General features: G+C 30.2%; 1 protein-coding gene across 4 annotated transcripts in view; it reads right to left on the bottom strand.

Moving 5' to 3' along the window:
- Positions 1–19,924, bottom strand: part of LOC117176938 (myelin regulatory factor-like protein) — a 277,814-nt gene that overhangs the window by 80,633 nt on the left and 177,257 nt on the right. For all 4 annotated transcript variants that reach the window (XR_004467639.1, XM_033367340.1, XM_033367341.1 and 1 more), the window contains one exon: positions 11,308–11,580. Coding sequence is in view for 3 of the 4 variants with exons in the window: in XM_033367340.1 (XP_033223231.1) it covers positions 11,308–11,580 (273 nt within the window). In the remaining variant the exon portion in view is untranslated. The remainder of the gene's footprint in view (positions 1–11,307; positions 11,581–19,924) is intronic.

Raw genomic sequence — 19,924 nt, 5'->3', positions numbered from 1 at the left:
AAAATTTGAAAGGCATGGGCCAACTGCAAAGATGGTCTCCTAGGATTAAGCTCGAGACTGCGCGATCACATCTTCGAGACGGAGCCTTTAATCGGTTCAAAATGAAAGCTGATGAACTAACCACATGGGAGGCGTTCGAACAAACTTTCAGCAATACGTTCATCGTGTCTGAAAATTTAACTACGAAGTGGCGAAGGATGGCCTAACGTGTGCAGTCTAAATCAGAGTCAATCATCCCCTACTGCATGGACAAGGCCAGATTGTGTCACGAACTGAACTTAAGTTTTCAGGAGACCAAGGAACAATTGCTGATAGGACTCTGGGCTAAGGACTATAGGTAGCGATGGATGCAAAAAAGCATGAAAACCTCGACGACCTACTGCATGACATGCGTATCGACGCTTCAACAATCTCAAACGATAGAAGATTTAAAAGCGAAAGCCAATCCAGACCGCAGACCTCCGATGTGTAATGAAGTGGGTGACCCGAAATGTTACAATTGTAACAAGTATGGTCACATGTTGAGAGAATGTCCTGAATCGCGAAGGGAACTGTGGTGTGAAAAGTGTGATCGTAAGGGTCATACTCAACGTCACTGCACGGTGAGAAAATACATAAAAAAAAAAGATCGTGAAAGATCGAAAATTTTGTGCGCAATTTGACCAAGGTGCATATGATTGTTTAATAAAAATATCGGCCGCAGTATCCCACAGTTTTGAAATTGTGCCAAACGAAGCTGAATTAAAATTATTCGGTCCAAATCATTTTCGTGTAACGTCCCGGGGAATCGTGAAAGCTGATGTAACGGTACATGGTGTAATAGTACCCGGTATCAACGTTCGCGTTGTCCCGGGAGACACTCTGAACACCGACGTGCTAATAGGACGATCATATACGGACAGTATTTATGTGGATAATTATAAAATTGCAAACTCATTGTTTTTCAAAAACAGTGCCGGTGCGTATTTAAAAGATGTTTCGTGTGAGAACTATCCGAATATTTTAACTGCCTTGAACCCGGTGCGGCAGCAACGAGTTCCAGCTTCCGATGATGAACTTGACCGACAATGACCTGACGGTGAATTGCTCCAAAACTATCGATCGAGCAGAAATTCACCCTATACCAGCAATCAAAGATACCGAAGATCCTCAACCTTTTTTATAGAGAAAATCAACGTAGCCGAAGATCGACCGAAAGAGGAAGTACAGGACTTATTAAAGATATTAAACGAATTTAGAGATGTGATTTCGAAAAATCTCAAGGAATTGGGATCTACTGGTGAGATAGCCATGGACATTAAATTAAAATCAGGTAGTAAACCATTTTCTTATAACCCTTATCGCGCAAGTAATGTAGAACGTTTGAAAATCAAAGAAATTGTTCGCTAATAGAAAGAAACAGGTATAGCAAGCGAAACTGATTCTCCGTATGCTAGCCCTGTATAATTGGTTAAAAAAACGAGCGAATCACGACTAGTAATAGATTTCCGTAAGCTAAAAAAAAGTCAGACAGAAAGAATGAATTTTTCATTGTCTGATCTTGACGATCATCAGCTCTTTGTTTGTAACCTTAGATATAGCCCATGGGTACCTGCAAGTACCTTTATCGAAACAAGCGCGCGCGAAGACAGCTTTTATTACTCTGGATGAAACTGGAGAACTGACTAGGATGGTTTTCGGATTAATGATTGCTCCGTTTTATTTTTCCAAATTAATGGCACGGGTAATAGGACCCTTACACGATCATGGTGTGTTGTTTTATTTGGACAATATACTCATTCCGGATAAAGATTGGTCTGACCTAAAAAAAAGATTGATTATGGTTCTATAAGCGCTATGGAAAACTAAATTAACAATAAAATTATCTAAATGTGAATTTCTAAAATCAAAAGTTACCTATCTAGGGGACCAAATTTCCGAGAAGAGAATTGAACCAGGTCGAGCGAACTTACAGGCGATAATTGATTTTCCTGATCCGACTGATCATTTTTTATCATTCATTTATCATTTTTTTTAAATTTATTTGCTATATCATTAGAGATTGTACCTTACCGAGAGTAGATCAACGCTCCAAACCATGAAGGCAGAAAATCTACACAATATCGATCAAGTTAAGAATCTTCAATAACAGAAAATGCTTAACGTCTTAATAAGACTAGATGGAAATTAATATTTTCAAATTAAAATTATTTCTTGAAAAAAAGATCCTACTCCATCTTCACTCCAAGCATTTTCTGTTATTGAAGATTCTTAACTTGATCGATATTGTGTAGATTTTCTGCCTTCATGGTTTGGAGGGTTGATCTACTGTCGGTAAGGTACAATCTCTGATGATATAGCAGATAAATTTAAAAATAATTACTTGTATTATTAACACCTAGCTAGAAATTAGCGTTATTTTCTTGAATTAAGAGTTCTTATTCTGATCCCTCTAAGATCTTAATTGGAAAAGCACCTGACCGATTTTTTCGAAGGTTTATCCATCATTTCGCATTAATTGCGGAACCTTTGACTAACTTTTTGCGTGTGAATCAACCGTTCGTTTGGGGAGAGAAAGAAAAAGCCGCATTTAACGAGATAAAAACTAAAATGGCATCCAAGCCCATTCTAGCTGCGTTTCATTCAAAGAAAATAACAGAATTACATACCGAAGCGTGCGCAAATGGTCTTACGGCTATATTATTTCAACGAGGAGAAAACGAGATGTTACATGCGGTTTACGCAATCAGTCGCCGCACAAGTCAGGTAGAACGAAACTACCATTCTATGAAATTGGAATTATTTTTAATTATTTGGGCCGTATCGCGTTTGCGAATCTTGTTAATTAACATTCATGTTAAAATCGTAACCGACAGTGTGGCTCTGCTTTATCTTAACGTCAACAAAACTAAGAACCCCCAGGTGATTAGATGGTTCAATTTGCATAGTGAATTCAGTTTCGTCCAGCTGGAGAGCTTCACCCTGTACACCCTGGAAGCAGACCATTTGAAAAAGTCCACATGGATCACGTAGGGCCACTCGTCACTTCAAGTAAAGGTAACAAATACGTTTTGGTTCTGGCAGACACACTGACAAGATTTACAATTTTAAAGGCAGTTCGAAATACCAAAGTAACTGGGGTTATACATTTTCTCAAGGATTTCGTTCTTAACTACGGAGCCCCTCAAAGAATTATTACTGACAGAGGAACGTGCTTCACTTCGACGATGTTCCAAGAATTTTGTGATCAGCAGGGTATTTGACATACTCTTAACTCCTCCAGGCATCCACAGGCTAATGGGTTAGTAAAACGGCTGAATAACATATTGTTACCCGCTATTCAAGACAACGCGAGGGATAATGAAGGCCGAGACTGAGACAAACGACTAGCTTTAATACAACGAGATTTAAATACTTCGCTTCACGAAGAATATTATCAGACGAAAACACTGCAAGAGGAGGCGAGGCAGAGAATTATTACTGAGCAAGAACGATATAAGCGTTACGATGAAAACCGTTTAACGAATGTAAAATATCAAATCGGAGATATCGTGTTTATGCAAGCAGCTAAGCAGTCAACTGGAGATTCAAGAAAATTACATTCTAGATTTCGCGGCACACTTGTCATAACTCAAGACCTACCTGGCAGTACGTATCGAGTCGCTACACTGCAATATGAAGCTCCCGGTAGACGATACGCAACAACAGCTCACGTGAGCCAACTGAAAATATGGCGCCCTCCCCACGAAGAAGATAATTTCAGCTTTAACAGTGGCGAAGATGAACTTAAACCAAAGAACGTGGACAAACCTGTTAAAAATTATGTCAGAAAAACGAATGACGTTATCCTTAAAGAAAAATCACTGACCGAAAACGAACCTCCATGTAACCCAGAATCAGTGAAGCCGTTGAGACGAAGTTCCAGAGAGGTGAGACTACCAAGCAAGCTTACAGATTTTGTACTCGAGTAAACAGTTCAAGGACGAACTGAATTACAGAATGGCCGAATGTTAAGAATAGTTTATTATTTATTTTTTGTAACACAATTTAAGTTTCTATCAACTTAATTTAGCGCGATTTAGAGCGATATGGAAGTGCGACTATCAAGCGATATCGATTACGAATGAATGTGCGACATGAGGAGAGAGATGAAAAAGTCCGGCAGTGCGTAGTTCGAGCGAGCGTGGTAGAGGTTAGTGAGCGAACGGATTAGGAACGAACGATTGTCCCTTATGTAATACTATTGACTTTTGTTGCCAATTAAAGTACTCAGTTTTTAACTATAGAAAGGTGTTTTTATTTATTTTTTAATTCGAACACGACCGGCCCACTCATAACTTGGTATAAGAATCTTTAAAACCAAGACAAGTTGCTTTTAAAGTGGTGCCAGAGAATGCGCAAAATGTAGACGTGATTATGGGACGAAATTTCACAGAAGCGCTAGACCTAACCTATACGCGATACAGATACGACTTAACCTTTAACGATATTGACCCTACCTTATTTGCAGGTAATGAAAAACCGAAGGTTAGGTTGCTGTCTCATGAAAAAGTCGAAATAGCTCCAGAGTCGGTACATTTAATTAACATTATGACGGAAATTGGGGAAATTAAATTGCCGTTAATTAATTTAGCGGAAAAATTTCAGAAAGTAGAAATCTGCCAAGTGATAGGAGAACCGATTTATCAATCGAGGTCGGAAAGATAGAAGTAAAAATTAGAGAAAAGATTAAGATTTTTGATGTTGTCACGGATGAGGGGGTAACGATGGAACACAAACAACAGCTAGTAGAAATTTTGAATGGGAATAGACAATGCATCTCTCAAAATTTAGATGAACTCAGGCGGACGAATAAAATATAAATGTAAATTGAATTAAAGCAAAACTCACAGCCGGTACAATCAAAACCGTACAGACTAAATGCGAAAGATCGGATAGCGTTAGAAAACATTATCGAGGAACATAAACAGAAAGGGATTGTTACAGAAACGGATTCGGAATTTGCAAGTCCAGCGTTCATTATAAGCTTTGTGTGACAAATATCAAATTAAACATACTTTAAATTCAAGTCGACATCCCCAGGCAAACAAGTTGATACAAAGACTAAATTAGACAATTTTACCTCTTATGAAATGTTCAATTGATGATGATGAGGAAGATAAATGGGAACTGAAACTTGGAAAAATTAAACGCGACGTAAATTCTACAGTTAATGTAGCAACTGGAAAAACACCGTATGAAGCATTGTATGGCTATTTGCCTAGATTTGAAGATTGTGGAACAAAAGAATTAACAGAACCTTGTGAGAAATATAGATTACCTGTAAACATTCAAGATGAGATAAAAGCGAGCATTGAGAAAACACAATTAGAGCGTAAAGATAGATATGATTCAAAAAGACTAAAGAATGTAAAATTTCAATGCGGAGATATTGTATTTATGAAGAGAAATGCGATTGCGACTGGAAACTTGACCAAACTTCAGAAAATATTTGATGGTCCACTGGTAGTGGTTGGGATTGAGCCTAATGATACTTACAGGGTAAAGAAATTAAATAGAAGTGATGATAAGGGATTTGAAACCACTGCTCATGTGAGCCAGCTGAAGATTTGGAAGGGAAACCAAGGCAGCAATAGTGAGTATGAGAGTGAAGACGAGAAAGAGTATGAGAGTGAAGAAGAGAAAGAGAAAGTTGAAAGAGAGAGAGATGAAGATCATAATTTAGGTCGAGGAATACGAAAAAGCTCTAAGCCAAATTATCTTAACGATTACGAATTAGAATAGAACAAGTTTTAATTTTAAGGTAGCAGTTTTGTTTACTATAGCTACATTTTAATTGTTAAATCAAAAGTTTGGCGGACCAACTAAAGTAGGATGGCCGATTGTTAAAGAAAACATGTTTCTTATGTGAAAACATGCTATGTGTAACCTTGTTGAGTTAATAAAGTTATTTTTCTAAAGTTAAAATGTTGAAAATTTGCGTTAATAACAAAAAGAAAAAGAATATAACAGCAAAATTTTATTCTCATCGCATTTCAAGTTGCTAAGATCTTTAATTTGAGCATCGCCGCAGAAAAATAGGACTAAAAGAAATGTGTCCAGCATAGAAGTTTAAAAACTGCATTTCCTCATTTTTCTTGCACAGAAAGTCAACAACTCTGAAAAAAATTTCCTGAAAATTCTAGATTTGATTCAGGTATCCCTAAATTTTTATATTTTTCATTTAAAAATAACATTTTTTTTTCAAAATTGATCTTATCTTGCTGAAATTTCATGTATTTTGTTCAAAATTCGTCTTTTTTGGTTGAATGTAACTGTTTTTAATTTAAAATAAAAAATCTTTTGTATGTTGAAATACTAGCTATTACAAGTTTCCCTGACAATTATTTTTTTTGTTGTTGTAAAAAATCCACTGCTTGGTTTGAAATTGAACTGCTGAAAATGCAATTATTTTGTAGAAAATTTGTCTTTTTGGCTTATACATTCAACAATTTTATAGAAAATTATTATCTTGGGTTGAAAATTAAATTTTTTGTTGTAAATTTATATTTGTGGTTTATGATTCAAATAATTTTGTATAAAATCTGATTATTTTTTTGAAGATTTAAGCATTTTTTGGAAACTTGTTTTATTGTGTATCCATTTTTTAATCTAAGAATGTAGCTATTCTATTTTTAGATTAAAATTTTTCCTTCTTAAGTATGAAATTCAACTATTTGTTAGAAAATTCATGCATTCTGCTCAAAAATCGTCCTTTTCGTTAAAAATTAATCTTATTTGTTGAAAATTCGTTATTTTGGTTAAAGATTTAATTATTTTTTTACAAATTATTCTTTTTTCTTGATTTTAACTGATTAATCATTCTTTTTCCTTGTTTTGTTTAAAATTAGATTTTATAACTAAAAATTCCACTATTTAAATTATAATTCATCTTGTTTAGTTAAAATACAACACATGGTTAAAAATTCATTTATTTTGTTGATTATGCATCTATTCTTTTTGTAAAAATATTAATCTTTTTCGTTAAAAACTAAATTTTCCAGTTGGAAATTCAACTCTTTGGTTGACTGTTGAATTATTTTCTTCTTGAAACTTCATTCTTTGTCAGAATATTCATCATTTTAGTTTAAAATTTATATCTGCGGTTGAAAACTGATCAATTTTGCTAAAAATTTATTTAAATTTTTTTGTTAGAATCAGTGTTATTTCTTGGAAATATAGCTATTCAATTTTGGTTAAATATGGATATTTTGATTGAAGATTGATATTTTTTATTGAAAATTCATCTTTTTTTGTTGAAAATCCATCTTTTTTGGTGGAAAATTAATCTTTTTGTCTAAAAATTTATAGTCGTAAATTAACTCTTTTGTTAAAAGTTCATATTTTTTTGAACTATTTATTTGACAATTTAACTATTTCGTTAAAAATTCGTTTCTTTTTTTGTTAAAAGCAATTTGTTTCAATTTATAATTTAGCTATTGTATTTTTAGTTAGAAACTTTACCTTTATAAGTTAAAAATTAAACTATTTGGAAAAAATTCATGTATTTTATTGTAAAGTCGTTTGTTTAGTTCTAAAAAATTGACCTTTTTGGTTTAAAATTCATCTACATATCAGAAAAAATCCGCTAATTGGTACACAATTCAACTATTGTGTTAAAAGTTTAATTATTTTGTTGACAACTGAACTATTTTGTTTAACTCATCGTTTTTGGCCGAAAAATCAACTGTTGTGTTAGAGATTCGTTTTTTTGAGTTGAAAATTTATCTTTTTATGGGAAAAAATCAGATTTTCGATTAAAAATGCATCTCTCTTGATTGAAAATGATCTTTTTTGTTGAAAATTCAAATTTTCAGCTAAAAAATGTAACTCTCTTCTAAAAAATTCATCTTTTTGCCTTGAAAATTTAATTAGTTTGTCAGAAAAATAAAATATTTGGACGTAAGTTAACTTTTTTATTGAAAATTCATTTTGTTCTAAAAATTAGACTACTTTGGTAGAAAATTAAACCATTTAATTTAAAATTTAACTATTTTCTTGCACCAATATTCTTTTTTTTTGTTTTAAAATAATTTTTTATGTGAAAATGTAGGTATTCCATTTTTCGTTGAACTTTGTTCCGTTATGAGCTGAAAATTTGTCTTTTTGTAGAAAATTTACCTTTTGGGTTGAAAACTCATCTTTGTATTTGGAAAATGCAGCAATTCGGTAATTGTTCTGCTTGAAGTTTAATTTATTTGATTAAAAATAACTACTAAATTCAACTGTTTTGTTAAAAATTTGTCCTTTTGGGTGGAAAATTAATCTTTTATGAGAGAAAAGTCATCTTTCTCGGTTGCAAATTTATCTACCTTGGCTCAAAATGATCTTTTTTGTTCTAAATTTAACTTTTCGGGTAAGAATTTCAACTGTCTTCTAAAAAATTGGTCTTTTTGTTTAAAAAATGTAATTATTTAGATAGGAAAATAAACTATTTAACTATTTGCTTGAAAAAATGTTTCTTTTTGTGTTAAAAGTTAATTTTTTATCTGAAAACGTAGACATTTCATTTTTGGTTCTAAGTTGTCTCTTTGTAAGCTAAAACTTGAACTATTTGGTAGAAAACTCATGTACCTATGTTATTGAAAATTCGTCTTTTTGTACAAAATTGACCTTTTTGATGAAAAATTCATCTTAGTATTTGAAAAAATCATCTATTTAGTAAAAAAAATGCAGCTGTTCTGTTCAAAGTTTCATTTATTTGTTGAAAACAGAACTATTTTGTTAAACTTATCGTTTTTGGTCGAAAATACGACTGTTTTGTTGAAAATTTGTCCTTTTGGGTGGAAAATTCATCTTTTATGGTAGAAAAGTCGTCTTTCTTGGTTACGAATTTATCTATCTTGGCTGAAAATGATCTTTTTTGTCAAAAATTTAACTTTTCAGGTAAAAAATTCAAATGTTTTCTAAAAAATTCGTCTTTTTGCCTTGAAAATTTAAATATTTTGTTAGGAAAATAAACTATTTTTGTTTAGAAAATCCAACTACTGTAGTAGAAAAATAAACCATTCAATTAAAAATTTAACTATTTTTTTTCAAAATTGTTGTTGTTGCAAAAAAGTTGTTCCTTTATAAGTTCAAAATCCAATTATTTAGTAGAAAACTCATCATCCTACAGTTGAAAGTTGGTTGCAGCTTCCCATAGAGTAATAGAAAAGTTAAACAGGCACGTTCGAGGTATCTGTTTACATTATTGGATGTAAACATTCCTAGCAATTAAGTTGCAGCTATCGTGCCGAATTCGAGTGGAGATCATTTATGGCTTTTAGCATTTATTTAATCTTCAAACAATGTAATTATTTAAACAATTGTCATAAATGGCTCTTCTTTAAAGAATACGTTTAATTTATTAAGTTGCGTTGTAAATTTACAAGAACTATTAATTATTAAAACAATTTTAATTTAAAAATTAAGAGTTTGACTCTTTTCTACGAGTGGATTTGTTCACGGAGTCAATTCACTCTTTTCTATTTTGCTTTACAAAAGAACTAATAATTATTTAAAAAATTTTAATTAAAAAATTAAGAGTTTCAATTATGTAAACCATTTTAACTATAATATTAAGAGTTTGCCCTTTTTTTCTAGAAGTAAATTTGTTTACGGAGTTAACTAAGGATATCTATGGGATGACTCTTTTCTATATTGATTTGCAAATTTACTAAAACTATTAATTGTGTAAACAATTTTAATTAAAAAATTTAAAGTTTGGCCTTTTTTCTACGAGTCAATTTTTTTACGGATTCGACTAAGAATGTCTATCCGGTGACTCTTTTCTACATTACATTACAAATTTATAAAAACTATTAATTATTTAAACAGTTTTAATTTAAAAATTAAAAGTGTGACCTTTATCCTATGAATCAATTTGTTTTTTAAGTCAACTAAGAATGTCTATCCAATTACTCTGTTCTATATTGCTTTACAAATTTACAAGAACTGTTAATTATTTAAACAATTTTAATTAAAATATAAAATCTTTGCCTTTTTTATACAAGTAAATCTGTTTACGAAGACAACCAAGAATGTCTATCCGATGAATATTTTTTATTTTGCTTTACAAATTTACGAGAACTATTAGTTATTTAAACAATTTTATTTTAAAAATTAAGAGTTTGACGTTTATCCTACGAGTTAATTTGTTTTCGAAATCAACTAGGAATTTTCATTAGATGACTCTTTTCTATGTTGCTTTGTAAATTTACAAGAACTATTGACTATTGAAAGAATTTCAATTGAAAGATTAAGAGTTTGCTTTTCTTTCTACGAGTAGGTTTCACTTTTTACCATAATAATCTAAAAATATCTTTTCGATAATTTTTTTCTCTGATGCTTTGAAAATCTACAACCATTAATTATTTAAAAAATGTTTATCAACATATTTATAGCTTGGCTATTTTTTAAGGAAGAGGCGTAATTTGTTTACCGAATGAACTAAGAATGTCTTTCGATGATCATTTTCCACGTTACTTTGTACATTTATAATAATTATTAATCATTCAAACAATTCTCATAAACATATTGAGAGTTGGGGTATTATTCAAATTTGTTTACGAAGTTAACTAAGATTGTCTTTGCGATGACTCTTTTCTAAGTGATTTGTTAAATTTACCACAATTATTAATTATTAATTATTGAAAGAAGTTTCATAAAAAGTTTAGAATTTGGCTATTTTCAACGAAAAGGGTCAGTTTTTTACCATAAGGTTTAGTTATAATGCAGCTACATACGAGTTTGCCCAAAGTACTCGCATTTGCCTAAACATTTGGTCAAATGAGAGGAAAACTGCAGAAAACCACCTTCCGAGTTTAGTTGGGTTTTCAAAATTCGAGTACACAACCCGGTCTTTCGTCGTATATGGTACCCATGCGAAGTCGTGTATAAATAGATGTTATTAAAGTAAAAATGATTATCGTAGCATTTTCTTGAACTTAATTTCCAAATAGAATTGGTCTTTGTCGAAAAATTAACTGTTTTGTTGAAAATTCGTCCTTTCGGATGAAAAATGAATTTTTCTTTTTGTAGAAAACTAATCTTTCTTGGTTAAAAATTCATCTCTTTTGTCTGAAATTGAACTTTGTTGAAAATTTCACTGTCTTCTAAAAAATTTGTCTTTTTGCTTTGAAAATCTATCTACTTGAAGATTCAACTACTACATTTTTCTATCGATAATATTGGTCTTTAATATATCGACACGGATTTAAATATAATTTCTTCATCAGAGACCTTAAAAATTAAGAAAGAAAAAATTATTTTTGAATAAAAATATGAAAAATTGCTTAAATTGCTCACTTGAAAATGGTTTTTCTTCTGACAAACGAAAGCATCGTCAGAATTACTAAAGTTGAATCCCTTATCAGCGTCGACCCTGTAGTGCGGCACCGGGAGTTCCTTAAGATTGTGATCACAGAGAGCATGCCAAGCTGTTTGTTGAAAAGGATGAAATCGAATGCACTGATAACTGGCATCAATGTAACTACCGTCGCCAGTGACTTCGTCTCCTTCCAAAACGGCGCTGTTACTACTACTACTACAACTTCGTTCCACCGTACCCAACTCTGGTTCCTATTTTTCAACAAAAATTCAGAAGTACATTTTTTTAAAGGATTTTAGAAGGGTTTTAAGGATTTTTAAAGGAGATAAGGTTAATACAATTCTACGTTAAGGGGCTAAACCACTGCAGAGCATGAAAAATAGGCATGTTTGGGGAGTTTTTTTGGCTCAATAAAGAGATCGATTAAAATTTTGTAAAATGGGATTCATAATACTAATAATAAAGTACAGAGAATATTTTTTGTAAAATTAATTCGTGACAAAATGGCGGCTGCGCAGCATTTCTCTGTAGGCGCTTTTTTTAAAGTATCCAAAGCTGGAAACCTAACTCCCGCAATTTTTAACCAGAATCAAAAAACTAAAGTTTTTTCAATTCTATAGAACAGCAAGAGACCTATGTAGGTTTTTTCTCGATATATTGATTTTACGCGTTGAAAACAAAAGTTAAAAATTTCATTAAAAAATCGTTACAAAATTGTTTATAAAAAAAACTATGCAATATCAAAAAATCTTACATACGTCGCTGGAGAAAGCAGTTTTGAATATATCTAAAAAATTTCAGATCGGCCACTTAAAAAAAATGGTTTCGAGAAAAACGATTTTAAAGTTTTAAGTAGTTTAAAATCACCCGGGTATGCATCAAAGGGGATGTAGCCGAATTGAAAATTTGGTCATTTTTCTGTCCTCCATCTTCCCAGGAAACATGTTCTGTAACTGTTCCAGATCAAAACAGGAACTGTGTTTCATAACAGTTGTTACAAGATAGTGACCGAACTGTTCGAGAACAAAAAGATAACAATGTTCTAGAGCACTGTGACAAAATTGAGAGAGAACTGTTCTCGAAATATGTGACAGCACTGTTCTATAACAGTTGCTATGGAATTGTTCTAGAACAAACTGATCACAGACTCACCATAATATTTGTTTCAAGTTTATTCTAGAACTGTGCCGTAAGAGTGTTACATCGAAGTTCTAGAAACCTGTTACAAGTGTGTTCTAGAACGAATTAGGAACAAAGATTAGTTCGCTAACACTATGGTCGAGATGACCCTTGCGAATATCCCTAATGTAGATATCTCGGACGTTCAATTTTTGTTAGTCGGGACTGCGCACGCGCTATCCGGGATCAAAATATATCCATGGGGATATTAAAATTTCCGCGGGATATCCTATTCCTATGAGGGGTACATAACACTATTCCATATCTGACGAATAACAGTTCTAGAACTGTTATAGAATTGTTATAGAACTTTTATAGAATTGGCCTAGATTTTTTTCAACATAGAGTAACAAAGTTCTAGAATTGTTATAGAAATGCTACAGATCGGTTATCACAGCGTTTTAGATCTGTTGCAGATTTGTTATACAACATTTGTAATTGAGTTCTAGAATTGTTCTAGAAATGTTACAGATCTGTTGTCATAGCGTTCTAGATCTGTTACAGAATTATTACATAGCACTGGTAACCGAGTTCTAGAAATGTTACAAATCATGTGTAATATCGTTCTAGAATTGTTACAGAAATTTTCTAGCGTATGGGGGATGACATAGTTACTCGCATGTTCGTAACCTGTTACCAACCTGTACTAGAACACGTTTTTTTGTGTTCTAAACAGTCACAGATCTGTTCTGTAACCATGTTTCTTGGGTTGTGGTATATTTTGTTTAAGACCCTAAAACACTTTTTGAGCAAAAAAAAATTTCGATTTTTTTAAAATTCTACAGTGTTTTAACCCCTTCAATAAATCCAAGTTGAAGAAGAAATGTCAATGTTATAAAAAGAAATTTGACATATTCTAAGAAAATTGTAAAAATATGTGAATAATTTAGTAAAACACTCTGGCGGCTTACCTTAACCCTTAAAGTGCATTGTGGGTGTTTGTAACTCCAAGCAATTTTCAAACTCTTATAAACCGTACTTAATTCAAAAAAGTTGAGTAAGTGTCGCCATCTAGCTTTAGTTGGAGACACTAACTGTGAGTAAAATCGTTTAGCATAGTGTGTCAAGCGTCAGTCTACTAGCAGCAGCTCACGGTGCGCCCACTCCCATGTATTTAGAGGGGGTATTTATAGATTGTTGCAAAATGCAAGATCAGCGCCACCTAGGGGACATAGCAAGAACTACTGTCTACGACAATGACCCCCCCCCCCTTCCCTTCTCACTTGAATTTGTAGGTTATGTTGACTTCCCTTTCTGAAATAAATACATGAACAATAATAACCAATAAAATTAACCAAAAATTGAATAAAATAAAATCTATAATCGATCAAATGCAATCAAATGTTTAAGTATATTGCAATCGATCTATCACAGAACGATTCCAACAGATTTTAACATTTGATTGCATTTGACCGATGATAGATTTGATTTGGTTCCATTTTTAGTTAGTGCTATCGGTGAAAATCCATTGTAAAACCAAGTTCATCACGAAAAAAAAAATTCTTGCAGCCACAGTGAACTTGAGCAGACGTGAGCAGACGATAGAACTTCTATCGTCTGCTCAAGTTCATTTTGAATTCTGAACTCACACGAGAGCCATCTAGGGGACGTAGCAATTATTAAAATTCTTTCGCCACTTTTCCTATAGGAGTGGGCACACGGTGTAGCAGCTGCTGAAAGTGGAGGTACAAAATCGTGGGGTCTAAAACACCCAGTGTGCACTTAGTGAGTTAAAAAGTAATTTTGGAGCAAATTTTTTTGTTGACATTTTCTTGATTCTTGTATACTTTCTAACGTGACTATATCATATTAAATGAAACCATTTTTTTTTAAATTATTTCATACTTTTTTTCTTTGTAGATGGCTTATAACTTACGACAGCGCGTCATGCGAGAGCAGACTGTGGATGTGCTGAATAAAATATAATTATTAAAATAAAGTTATATATGCCTCTTTTTTCAATTTCTTGTATTTTTATAGTATTACATGTCAAAGTTCCTCAATTTTTATAATAAAAAATCGACTTAAAAGCGAAAAATCTTATTCATCTTTTTATCATAAAATTGAGTTTTCAATTGTGTAAATGAATTTTTTTATAGCACCCACGTTGCAATACTTTTTTTTATGAAAGTACACTACCCAGGAAAAAAAACGATTGAACTGGAGCGCTTTGAAATGTGTATCTTAAAATTCCAGATTGACAATGTTGCACTTCAATTGTTTTGGGACACTTTGAATTGGTCAGCTATTTCTACTTAATTAAATCTCCTTTTCCTTTTTTTTTTTAACGTAGCTTGTGCATGCACGCCCATCAATGCAACAACAAACCATTTTGCACACACAAGAACGTCTCACTTCTATCACAGTCCATTTACTTTCACAAGGAATAAGACAAAACGATGACAAGCATGTGCGTTGCTGAAATGAACTTTAGTTAATGCATATAGCAAAAAGTTTGGTTCAAAATATGTAAAAAATATTAGTTATAGACGATCAGAAATTAAATATGAATTCTAACCTAACTTTTAGTTTATAATTTTTTTAAATAGTAAATATTGCATGTATAAATTAATCAAAATTTATTTTAAGTTCACAATTATGTAAAGGCAAGTTAATTTAAGCTTATAATTTGTTTAAATATATATATAATGTACTAAAATAAAGATTTTTTTTGACAAAAACAGTTTTAACATAAATCGTGTTTTTTCGTTGTATACGATGAAAATTTCACATATGTAACACTAGTTTCCAATAAATTTTAATTGTTTTCATCCACTTAGTAGTTTAAACTATGCAAAATAATTAAAAATGGTTGTTAAGCTCAAATTAAAATGCATCTTCAAAATCCTACTTGGATTCGCGAGTTCACATTTTGGCCGCATCGAAAAAATAGATGGCGCATTAAAACGCAGCGAATCCCAATAGTATCATTACGATTAACCGTCGTTCTTTAATCAATAACGAAATATTTCTTGGTGAATCATAAAATAATCACTTCTCTGATTCACTAGTACCTCTAACTTTTCGTCAGCAATCTGCCATTCCTCTTTAAGATACACATTTCATACGACTTGAAATACGATTGAAACGCGGCCAATCGTTACTTGTTTCCTGGGTATTTCAAAAGAATAGTCATAAATTTTCAGGTTAATAATTAAAATTGCATGAGTTATGAATTTTTAAGTAAAAACCTCCATTTTTCACTTTTTTCAATAATTTTTTTAATAAACCCAAAATAAATAAATGCCTATAAAGTAAATTCTAGCTTTTAAAAGATTCCTTGAACTATATCGGATAATTTTATTGTGATAAAATATTCAATAGGGATTAAACAATACATGATTAAATTCGCTGGGGTGTTCGATACCCACGATGCACTTTACCGTGATTTTTACCATGAATGCACTTCGAGGGTTAACCCTTAAGTGCTGGAACAGGTCTCGGGGACCCGAAAGTTTTTTTTTCCAAAATACGGTTTTTTTCCAAAAAATTTTATCATTTTTTGCAAAATATTTAAGTTTGATCTTAAGCCCGAATCTAGGTAAACCATTCTAACAAAATTTTATCAATTTAGAAAAATACAATGAAGACTTTCCTTTAAAATGTGTCCAAGAACTTTGAAAAATATCAATTATTTTGATAGTTATTCCAATTTATCGATAAAATCGAATTTTCCCGTTTTTTGAAATATCTTTTTATAAAATTAACATTTTACCTTCAACTTGTATTTATTCGACGCAGAAATTTATTACCTTTTGTCATATCATAAGAAAAAAAATGTACTGTTAATATTACAATTATTAGGGCTAAAAAAAGGCGCGTAGATAATTTCCGCCGATAATGTACGCCTCGAAATAAATTTCAATAATAAAATTCATAAAAGACTTTCTTCAAATTGAGACCAATTTTATTTTATTTTTCTGAATTCGAATAAAGTTTTCTATGATTTCTTTTCATTAGACTTTATTTTTTAAAATAATTCTAATATAAAATTAAAAAGTTTTGTCAAGCTTAAATTTTTTTAAAGTTTTGGCTGTTAATTTTTTCGTCTGAAATTAACATTTTAAAACTGAAATAATGAATATTCCCAATTCTAAGTACTTTTAGGTTATTTTCGCGCTTCACACCCGCATCGGGTGTTTTTTATTTTAAAATTAGTAGATTTTGAAGCTTAAAATTTTTTCAGCAACTTGCGTTTTTCGGTTTTGTTAGCATTTTTGTCGGAAATTTATATTTAAAAAAAAAACCGTTAGATTTTAAATATTCATAATTTTTTTTAACAATTTTAGGTTACGTTCGTTTTTTACACCAAAGATTAGTATTTGTATCAAAAATAATTATAGTTCGAATAAGCCTTGCTATTTGTTAACAATTATAATACTATTATACTATACTAATAATACTATTTAAAAGCTTGAACAATTTTTGTTTCTCGTAGTGTTTATTGTCAAAAATTGAAACTTCTATTAAAAAATGAGTAGATTTTTAAAAAAATTTGGATTATTTCAGTGTTTTTGATCACAAATTTTTAAAAAATTTGCTCAAATTCGATTTTAAAACAGAATCAAAACAAGCATTTTTAGTTTTTGTTGACATTTTACATCAGAAATCAGTATTTTTAGTAAAAAATCATTAGATTTCAAGCAATAAAAAAAAATTTTGTACGCGGTTTTCATTGTAAATATGAACATAGATTAAAAAAAAAAAACAATTTAAGAACAGTTTAAGCGACAATTTAAGTTTTTTGATGCTGTTAGAGTTTTAATTGTAAATCGACATTTTAAACAAAAATCATTCGATTTAAAAGGTTCATAATTTTATTTAAAACAGTTTTAGGTTACGCTAGCATTTCACATCATAAATCTGATATTTTAATACTTTAATAAGCTTGAAAAACTAAAGGTTATGTTAGTGTTTTTCGTCGAAAATTAAATTTTTGTCTAAAAAAGTATCAGATATTGAACCCATAATCATTATAATCAGAAAAAGATTTATAATAGTTTAACAATTTCGGATTAAGTTATTATTTCTTGGCGGAAATTTGTACTTTTAACGCAAAAAAGTAAATGTTTAAAGAAAATCTCTAACTTTTTAACAGTTTTAAGTTACGTTGACGTTTAAATAAAAATAATAATAATAACCTTTATTCATTTTACATCGAATATAAGTATTTTTAATAAAAAATCATTGGAGTTTAAAGATGATTAAATATTTTTGCAAAAATGATTATAATTTAAACAAGATTTAGAATCTTTGATTAATTTTGGATTATGATAGTGATTTTGGTCAGAAATTATTGGTAATTTTTAACAAAAAATAATTTGACTTCACAGAATACTTAGAATTTTGGAACAACTTTAGTTTATGTTTGTTTGTTTCACCTTAAATTGTTATTTTTAAACAAAAATAATTAGATTTATATCCAGTGATTTTTATTTATAATAATACAATTTACAAGCTTCAAAAATTTCGAATTGTGTTAATGTTTTTTGTTGGAATTAGATATTTTTAGTACAAAAGAATCATATTTCAAAGAAGATTGATAATTTTTTAAACAATTTTAGGTCCCGCGGTTGTTTTATATTAAAAATTGGTATTTTAAAGAAAATTTATTCTAATTTGAACAAGATTTATAATTTCTTAGCAATTTTGGATTAAGTTAGTGTTTTTTGTTCGAAATTGGCAATTTTAATTTTTATAAATTAGACTTCAGAGAAAATTCACATTGTTTTAACAAATTTAGGTTTTGTTGACGTTTTATGCTAAAAAATCAATGTTTTTAGTAAAAAAAAAATCATTAAATTTCAATGATTAAAATTTGTGTACAATTGCAAGTTAATCTAGCCGTTTTTATCGGAAACATCGATATTAATTTCAAAGAAGATTTACAGTTTTAGAACAGCTTAAGGTTATAATCATGTTGTTCAGCAGAAATGGGTTATTTTAAGCAAGAATAATTAAAATTTGAACAAGATTACTCATTTTTCTAAATTTTTGAATCAAGTTATTATTATTTTTCATCGGAAATTTGTAATTTTTTTTAAATTAGATTTTAAAGAAGATGCACCATTTTTAAGAATTTCAGGTTATGTTGACGTATGCAGTAAATTGGTATTTTTAGCAGAAATTCATTAGATTTCAAAGAAAATACGAAATTCATGTACCATTTTTAAACCAAAATCATTATAAATTAAAAAAGACTTCAAATCGTTTAACAATTTAAGATTAAGTTAGTGTGCTTCGACGAAAATTAGCCATTTTAATTTTTTTAAATTAAATGTTAAAGAAAATGTACAATTTTTTAAAACAATTTTAGGTCATGCTGACGTTGCGCAACGTAAATCGGTATTTTTAGTACAAGATCATTAGAGCTTAAAGCAGATTTCAAAGAATATTTACAACTTTAGAACAATTTAAGGTTATGTTATTGTTTTTCGACGTAGGTTGGTTCTCTTTTAAACAAAATCATGATGTTTTGAAGAAAATTTCGAATCGTTAAACAGTTTAGGATTATTTTTTCAATTAGATTTTAAAGAAGGCTGGCATTTTTCGAACAACTTAGGGTTATGTTATCGTTTTTCAGGGGAAATCGTTTCTCTTCAAAACAATAATCATTAAAATTTGAAGAAGATTCATAATTATTACCAATTTTGGATTGAATTAGTATTTTTTAATTGCAAATTGATAATTTTCTCTTCTTAATTACATTTTAAGGAAGATTGAAAATTTTTAAACAACTTAGGGTTGTTATCATTTTTCAGGGGAAATCGTTTTTCTTCAAAACAAAAATCATTAAAATTTGAACAAAATTTGACATTTTCTACCAATTTTGGATTAAATTAACATTTTTTAAATTAGAAATTGGTCATTTTCTTTTTTCAATTAGATTTTAAAGAAGACTGGCATTTTTCGAACAATTTAGGGTTATGTTATCGTTTTTCAGGGGAAATCGTTTCTCTTCAAAACAAAAATCATTAAAATTTGAAGAAGATTTATAATTATTACCAATTTTGGATTAAATTAGTATTTTTTAATTGCAAATTGATAATTTTCTTTTTTTAATTAGATTTTAAGGAAGATTGAAATTTTTCGAACAACTTAGGGTTATGTTATCGTTTTTCAGGGGAAATCGTTTTTCTTCAAAACAAAAATCATTAAAATTTGAACAAAATTTGACATTTTCTACCAATTTTGGATTAAATTAACATTTTTTAAATTAGAAATTGGTCATTTTCTTTTTTCAATTAGATTTTAAAGAAGGCTGGCATTTTTCGAACAGCTTAGGGTTATATTATCGTTTTTCAGGAGAAATCTTTTCTCTTCAAAACAATAATCATTAAAATTTGAAGAAGATTCATAATTATTACCAATTTTGGATTGAATTAGTATTTTTTAATTGCAAATTGATAATTTTCT

Source organism: Belonocnema kinseyi, chromosome 7 (genome assembly GCF_010883055.1).
Source record: "Belonocnema kinseyi isolate 2016_QV_RU_SX_M_011 chromosome 7, B_treatae_v1, whole genome shotgun sequence".
In the NCBI taxonomy this organism is placed as follows: domain Eukaryota; kingdom Metazoa; phylum Arthropoda; class Insecta; order Hymenoptera; family Cynipidae; genus Belonocnema; species Belonocnema kinseyi.
The sequence above is the reverse complement of the archived record's forward strand: the minus strand, read 5'-3'. Positions and strand labels throughout refer to the sequence as shown.